The 8,875-nt window shown below is 32.1% G+C and overlaps 1 protein-coding gene across 1 annotated transcript; it reads right to left on the bottom strand.

The window, feature by feature from the left end:
- Window positions 1-116: 116 nt before the first annotated feature.
- On the bottom strand, window positions 117-8,875 carry LOC129908251 (titin). The gene is made up of 3 exons (XM_055984628.1): window positions 8,792-8,875; window positions 3,354-3,647; window positions 117-3,300 (listed from the first exon to the last, which is right to left on the bottom strand). Exons 1-3 carry the CDS (start codon window positions 8,861-8,863, stop codon window positions 472-474), a joined length of 3,195 nt encoding a protein of 1,064 aa, XP_055840603.1. The 5' UTR covers window positions 8,864-8,875; the 3' UTR covers window positions 117-471.

An 8,875-nucleotide genomic window follows, 5' to 3' on the forward strand; every position in this document is an offset into this window, starting at 1 on the left:
AAACTGTAAGTATTTATATGGACAAAATTCAGGTCAAGAATTTCATTTATAAAATAAAAAAATTAAATTTAAAAAATAAATGAATCTATTTATAATCAACCTAAATTTTGCTTTGTATAAAATGATATTATTTTTTTTCTATTTTCGGTATTTCCAATATTTTCTTTTTCTCCATTATTTTCGTTCAACAAAACATGGGCGACAAAATAAAGCAAAGAAAATTTTTCAGATTCTTTAACTTAATTATAAAAGTTTTTTTGTTTTTTTTTTTCTTCTTTAAATATTTTTAAGTAATGTATTATTGAATTCGCCTTTAATTTTTTAGGCGAATTAATGGCTTCGCTGGGTAATGATGTTTTTATTTGTTTGTGTGTAAATGTGTTGATTCTTTGTGAGTGTTTTTTTTTTTTTTGTTTTTGTTGTATTTTATTCTTTTAGTTGTTTTTTTTTGTTTTAATCTCTAGAATCAGTCTATCTAGCATCGGACCTGAAAAGGAACCTTCGCTTTCTTGGATCCATTCTAAAACGGTTCAAACTTCGTCCTTCTTTCAAACTTTCAATCGGTAATTGAGAGTCAAGTTTTACTTCAGTCGCAACTTTTTCAGTTTGTATGGCAGGGACTTCCGGAAGAGAATCTGTTTTAGCGGCAAGCTGTTCGGGTTCAGGAAGTTTTTCCTCTGTGATAGCTTTTGGCAATTCTGGAGAAATTTCTTCCTTTTCTGCTACAGATTTTTCATTTTCTGTTGGAGTAATGACAGGTTCATCATCGGAAGCTGTCAAAGCTTCAGATTTCAGCAAATTTGATCCAAGCTCAATATATCTGTGATAGATTGGCTTGACTTCTTCTGATTCTGGCTGTGAACTTCCATCATCATCATTCGATGATTGCTCTTGGACAATATTTTCCTTTTCAACTGTTGGATTATCTAGAGATTCTTTAACAAGCTCAACTACATCATCAACAGTTAGTGGAAGTTTTGGTTCAGGAACTGGTACAATTGGCTCTGGTTCAGGAGTTTCAATTACCTGAACAGGAATCTGATACATTTGGTCATTATTTGGCATCACTGGAATATAAAGTGGATTGATTTGACTGTCCTCAGTCTGGATCTTTACTGGTTCAGCTTCGGCAATAACTTGTTCAGGAATAGAAGCTTCCGGCAAACTATCTGATGACATTTCGTTACCAATAACACTTTGATCTTCAAAGTTCGAATTTTCTGAATTAACAAGGCTTGAAATAAAGTCCAGTATTAAAGATTGAGCTTCTTCGTTATCATTGGCAGATTGTACAATTTCTTTTTCAGCATTTGCTTCTGTCTCGCGCATTTGTTCATCAGCTGAAAGTTCACTTGCTTTTTCAGCTTGTACTTCAGCTGATAATAATTCTGACTCAGAAATTTCTTCTTTAACAGGTTCGATAAGACTTTCTAATGGTTTTGAAACTGGTTCAATTGGAAGTTCAATTTTAGCGTCAGGAATTGTTTCCATAATTTTGACAATCTTTTCGTTTTGTAAAGGTTCTTCAACTTCTGACTGTTTTTCTAGCTTTTCCATTGATTCTAGAGTGGGTGCTTCGAGATCCATTTGCATATTCAATTCTGGAGCAGGAGCTTCTTCAACTGAAGGCATTTTTTCGTACAAATTCTTTTCAATTGCTGGTACAGAAGATTCAACCGCTAAAGGTTCTTCAGGTTTGACTTCAGGAACTTCCAACTTCAGAAGAACCTCTGGCTCAGGGACTGGTGTTTCAACATTTTCAACTATTAAAGTCTTCTCAGGTTGTGCTGCTACGACTTCAGTTTCAACGACTTGAGGTTTTGAATCTTCTGGTAAATCTTTTGGCTTTTCTGCTTCAAGCTCGGGAACTTCAGGAGCTGCAACATTGATTTTCAAAGCCATTTGTGATTCTTCTAGCTTTTCTGGAGCAGGAACTTCAACTAAAACTGGTTTCTCAGCTGATAATTCAACTTTTGGTAAGACCTCAGATTCTAGCTTTTCCTCTACAACAGGAATTTCCACTTTTGGTAAGTTTTCGGGCTTCTCTTCAGCCAAAGATTCTTCAAGCTTAACTTGTGGAATTACTTCTGACTCTGGGATTTTAGATTCCATAATTGTCTCTTCGGTTTTAACTGGTTCTAAGGGTTTTGGAAGTTCAGCTGACTTCAAAGCTTCCAACGACTGTTTAGGTTCATCCAAAGTAACTAATTCTGGTTCTAAAATCTGATCATTGGGCATTTTCTCTTCCTCTACTGGTTTCATGGGTTCAGCAACTTTTTCAATTTGAGCAACAATCTTCTTTAGAAGAATGTCTTCAGCTGGAATTTCAACTTCTTCACCTTTAATTGGTTCAATCACAGAAACGACTGGTTTTGGTTCTTCTGGAGCTGGGGCTTGAGCCAAAACAGCTTCTCCCTCAGCCATTAAAGGTTCATCGACTTTTTGAATTGGAATTTCAACAACTTCAACTCGACTTGGTATATTTTCTGGCAGTGGTGCAATTTCAGACTTAAGTTCAACTATTGGCTTGATTTCTTCTTCTTTCACTTGAACTGGTTCCTTTTCCAAAACTGGCAAATTATCAATCTTCTCAATTTGTGGCTTTATGCTAACTTCAGCGATTTCTGAAGCCTGTGCTTGTGATTCAGCTTGATTCTGTACAACAAGTTCAGGCTGTTTTGGCATGTCAGTCTTTAAAAATGGCAAAGGATTTGGTTCAGAATCGGTTTGTTGAGCGACATCAAATCTTGATGGGAAATAGATTTGTGGACGTTTTCTTTTTTGAGCGAAAAGTTCTTGACGAAGAACTTCTTTTTCAGGCTTTGGTTCTTCAGGCTTTGGTTGTTCTGGAATTACAGCAATTGGTCGTTTCGTCAGTCTCTGGTATTTAAGTGTTGTCCTTTCGACTTCTTGTTCTAAGATTGGAGATTCTTCAACAATTGGTTTAGCGGTAGTAGCAACAACAGCAGGCTTGGGTAACCTTCTAACAGGTTGAATCTTTTTACGTTGAGCTTCAATGGAAACCCGGTTAGCTTGAGTCTTTCTACGATTTGAATTTTGAGCTTTATTAGTCTGTTTCTTAATTGGAGCAGTTTCAATCGATTGTTTATTTGGTTCTTCTTCGCCTTGAATTGTTGATGGTTGTCTTGACATTTCTTCCATATTCATATCTTCATCGGCTTCATCAGCAGGTGTCTCTTCGGGCTCAATCATTCCAAAATTCCTATTCAACTCGTAATATTTGAAAGATTCTTCACAATTGATAGACATATCTTCAGATCGCATGCAAGTGAAGTATTCCTACAAAAAGTATGCAATAAAAATGGAACTATAGAATAGTTTAAGGAGCTTACCTGACTGAAAACGGTTTCCTCGGGACAGATGAAACTCCATCGGAAGGTATTCTCCTTACCATCAGCATAGGTCACTGGCAAGCAAACATGGAAGATCTGACATTCATTCTCGACATCGGCATAGTAACCGTAGGTCTTGTTATCGCAGGAGAATCCATCAGTAATGTCAGCCCTAATCGAAGTCGCATTACTTGGAAGATTCAACCTTGATATCATCATTTCTGGCCTTGTTTCTTCATCTTCAGCCATCATAAGCATTGGATCTTCCTGTTCTTGAACTATGGCCATATTCTTCTGCAGAAAAGAGAGAGAGAGATAGAGTTTTTTTTTTATTAAAAACGGAAGACATATAGGTTTGCCATATTGAGAGTTTATAATAATGTGTTGAGGCAGGTGCATGATGGTGGTTTTAGTAGGGTTCTATTGCGGGAGGGCTTCCTCTTCATTAACTGCGTAAACGATGACGACGCCCAGACAAGTACTTCCTCTGCACCAAGCCACAATCATAAACCTCAAAGCCACTATACAGCCAATGGCTTGATAAAAATTTGCATTATTTGTCATAGAAAATTTATCGAACGTGACCGGATTACGCAATAAAGGTTCTATCCATTATGAACATGATAATGATGACCACCGCGTTTTTCATTCATATCAAACCAACGGAATCGACTCTGAGGGAGCAATACACTCCGAATTGATAGAGAGCTTACTGTTGTTGTTGTGTCTTAAGTCTGCGCGCATTCCATTTGCGGAAGGTATACTTTGTGGCGCGTGACATTTTTTTCGGGCTTTGAAAATATATACGTTGTATAGAGTCGGAGACTATATGGATTCTTTAGTGTATTTAACAAAACACTCTAGAGAGAGAGCCACAATTTCACTTGGTGTTCTAATTTTCACTGATCACGCCCGCTAAACTCTGGCTGGCTGGCGACGGGACTCAAAGTGAATGTGATAATTGTAATTTTCGGCGATAAAAATATTTTTGAATTTGTTTTTAGAGAGTTAAAAGTTTCTCAATTCCTTAGATGGAATTTTGGGTGAATTTTTTTTTATTGCAAAATAGACGCCATAAGGTTGGGTTGATGTGCAGTTTTGCGAGTCTTCCGGCAGGTGTTTTTTTTTTTGCAAAAACAAAATTTCTACCAATGACAAAAAAATATTAAAGAGAAAAAGAATAACAGAGTTCTGGTAGAAGAATTATTGAGTAATAATTTTACGGAACTTCTTGAATACCTTAAATGTACATCACATGTTTTGTAATATTGTAAGACGTAACAAAGTAACAACTGAGCCTTAATAACACGTGTATATAGTAGTTGTAGTATTTTTTTTATTTGAATATATGTAAGTTTCTAGTTATTTGAGTTTCGTAATATTCATAAATATATTCTATTTTAAGAGCAATAAACAAAATCCTTAGGTGACACCTCTTTTATTAAAATAATGAAATAATTGCTTGAAATTAAACAGACCTTCAAGGTCTCTCTGAGTTTGCATAATTTAACTTTATTCTTTGTGTATGGAGTTTTCTTAGTCAGACAATTGCTAGTTACAGTTCTTAGAACATGGTGGGTTGTATGAATTTCAAAATATGGTTTAAATGCCCTCGTTTTTCTTAAACTTTTTTTTTTTTTGTTTTTTTGAATGAAATTTTGAGATTATTGAAAATGTTAAATTCACCGTGATCCAGATCAGATCATTGTATTTATTTACGTTAAAACAATAACAGATTTCGCTTTGTTGTTGTAACGCAAAAAAAAAAAAAACAATGATCTGGATTCGAATTACCGCACACGATTACGATCATACGTTAACGTTTTGACTATTTCTGTCTCTATTTAATTAGTAGAAAAAGATAGGGACACATAGCAACCATACGTTTACGAACGTATGCCGTAATTCGACCCCAGATCTGGATCACGGGAAAAATTAAACACGGTTAGTAATAAAGTTCTTTTAAAATAAAATTCAAAGTAATTAAAATTATTAGCTATTTGAAGGTTCTTTTTAGGGAATGAGATAGAACTTGTTTCGAGAAAACTACATCTGTTCGTATAGAAAAGGGAGGCAAACTTGTATGCAACTTGTATAGTTATTTATTTAAAAGAAACCTTTTCGACATTTAACCTTGAACATTTTTGATGTTTGGGGACTTTTCACATTTTACTAATCGATGTTTTAATGATCTGCACCTTTCACATTTTCAGCTCTATGCGAATTATTTCTGGGTTTGCAGTTTTGTATATCTTTTTCATCTGGATTATTTTTTTAAAGAAAAAAAAAAAAACCTGGAAACCTCTAAATAAATAAAAATTTCAATATTTATCCAACTTTTTGGGTTTTTTTTTTTGTTCTAAAACTATTTTTTTAATCATGATCTTTTATAGCATGTCTGATAAGTATTGAATCAACATTTTAATATTTTTCGCTTAAACTAAAATTAATTTTTTAAAACTGTCTTAAAAGTTATAAGCCTTTATTTCTAATGAACAAAATAAATACTTTTAGTATACAAAATATATAAGAACCTCATTTCTTAAATAAATTATAGAGCACCCGTAAAAATGTCACATTTCTGAAATTTTTATTTATATTTTGAACTAATTAATGCAAAATTACAAAGACAATCCGTCCTTATTTAAAAAGGACTGTCCTCTTTTAAGGGGCCCCCCACTTCCCCTCTCTATGTCCTCTTTAATGTTTTTACTAAGAGGCTACAGAACAATTTTCTCTTTTTACACGGACAAAATGAACACCTTAAAACAATCAGATTTCTGCATGTTTTTTTTTTGCTCAGATGATTTCCATGTTAAATTAAGCAAAAATCCACTTAATCTAAGATGAAAATCTTTTAATTTTTATGTTAATAAGAAGATTTTTATCTTAAATTAAGGGCAAAATCCTATTGTTTTAAGGTGTTCCTTTTCCTGTGTACTAATTTCTCTTTCCTATGTTCTTTTTTCTTTCAAATAATTCCTTCAGTAATTTAACAACGCTATACAAAAACTTAAGCATTGCAAATCTGTGTTGGCTTCAACCGATATTTTCTTGTAATTGTAGTAGAATTGTCAACAAATTATACTCTCGGTCGAACGCTCTCTTAGGTATCTCGGACAGTTGCATTCTCTAAGATCGCTTGAATCACTTCATCATGAATCACATTTTGAATTTTTTTTATAAAAACCAACATTTATGAGCGTCATTTTACAACAGTGTATGCTTATTTTTCATCATTGCAAAAATGATATACATAGAACATGATTTTAAGATATTCCTTTTTAATCTGTTATAATAAAGTACCTATTTATTATTTACCATAATAGAGAATGTGAAAAATAGATTTTCGAAGCTATTAGATAAGTATAAATAACCAATTTAAAAAAAAAATATTTTTTCCCAAAAAAAAATTGACGATTTTGATTACTAAAATCAAGTGCTATACTTTTTTGAAGAGATTTCTAACTTTTGGGTAGAATAGGTTTTTTTTGTTAATATTTAATACCGGTTCTTCCTCTAAGAACCCTGTTTTTTTCTCGTAAACTACTGAAACGATTTCGAAGATTAGAATATCAAACACTTAAATTTTAAGCCTGCTAAATCCTGACAGATACAAAACGCAGTTATAGTATCAAATGAATTTATTATTTTCTAGCTGAATCTACGCTCAAACTTTAAAGGGATATAACACCAATTTTTTTCAAATTGAGACATAATGTGCCATTTTTTAAAAATTTGTTTGCATTTGGCCTTATTACTCATTTAAACCAGGCATAATTGAGATGGGCATTATTTTATCGCATTGCCTAAAACAATTTACAATTTTCCTTAGAATTAAATCCGATATTTGGAAATTTTTGAAGAAGTTAAGCTCATCATTTCCTCAAAATTTAAAACTTTTTACGTTTTATTCTTATTATTTTTCCAGTGAATAGACCAAGTAATACTTTTTAACTCGATTTTACAAATTGAAATTCTCTATTATTTCAAAAAATACAGGTGTTATTTTACTGTTTCCATTTTATTTGTACTTTTACAACTTTAGTGATTTTGTTACTTTATTTTTTTGTACTTTTACAACTTTAGTGATTTTGTTACTAGATTTTCCCAATGGCAGTGATGTTGGAAACGATCTAGGAACGACATTTAGAAAGTGGTAATTCAACTTTTGATCGAATAGTGAAAAAGTGGAGTTTTTGTTATAAAATAGGAATGCAATCATTTAGTACGTAATTTCCTTAATTCGGACAGAGCCTTTAGTTTTCATTTTGTTTGGTTTATCCGGTTTCGTATCCGTTTTTTTTTTTTATTTTTCATTATTTTTGGCGTATTTTTTTTTAATCGAATTTCTTAAATCCTTTTATCTAAAATCTTCTTAAAGATAAAATATTATATATTTTTCAATATTTTAAATCCACCATATGAAAAATGTATATGCTTAATAGAATAATTATATAAAAAAAATTCTTTTTATAATTTTTGAAAGTTAAAACACAAGTCATTATAAAGGACGTTCAAATTTTAATAATATTCAAGGGTAAAATTCGCAAAATATTTAAAATCTAACTAATTCTAACTACTTTATTACTGTCTCATGTTTTAAAGAAAAAAAAACTCAAATATTTCTTATGTGCCTTTTTTTGATAATTATTCTCTCACAGCTGAAATATCTATTTTAAGAATAAAGAAGTCTATGTATAATAAATTTAAAAAAAAAAATACATGTATACTTCTAATACCCCTACATCCACTATAACATCCGGCCTTGGACACCTTTGCGCGACCAAAAAAGATACATTTATCTGCGCTCACTATCCGCCAGGTCGGTCGGTCGGTCGTTTCAATTTGTTGCCGCCCAATTTCACTAAAACCCTCTCTGCTCAATGAATTTTGGGCTCACAAAACGTTAATGGACTTCCGAAATTCTAAGAAAGGAGTTTCCTATCAGCCAAAAAAAAAAAAAATTCACCTTCAAAACGAAAACAAAAAACCAAAAAAAAAAAGGAACGCAATCCATCAGATACAAAAACAAATAAAAATAAAAAAAATTAAAAAAAAACTTTATGAAAAAGAGTGTCAGACGAAGGTTATACGGAAGAACACTCAAAAAGGGGCAAAAAAATATGATGACAAAGTTCGTCTCTTGCCGAACAAAAATTTTATCACGCATGTCGCTTCTTTTGATTATTATTTTTTTTTAAGACGATCCTTAAAATATTAATAAAAATGAAAAAAAAATAATAATAATTTTGTTTGTCGATTTTTTAATCTCTGAGCACTGAAGTGAATTTTAAATAAGATTCTTTTAAAGAATTCGGATATGCACACACTCAGGTGGCAGATTGTCTGCTTTTTTTGGTCATTAATTTTTTTAATATTTAATTTTTTTAATATTCAATTTTCGAGTCTCGTTTTTTTTTTGGGATCAAACAAACCTTTAATCCAAGTGGCACAGCATTTGTTAAACTACAAAAGCACAGCACTAATATCACCAAAGGGTTCCTCATTTTTTTAAAGGA

This window comes from Episyrphus balteatus, chromosome 2 (assembly GCF_945859705.1).
Source record: "Episyrphus balteatus chromosome 2, idEpiBalt1.1, whole genome shotgun sequence".
In the NCBI taxonomy this organism is placed as follows: domain Eukaryota; kingdom Metazoa; phylum Arthropoda; class Insecta; order Diptera; family Syrphidae; genus Episyrphus; species Episyrphus balteatus.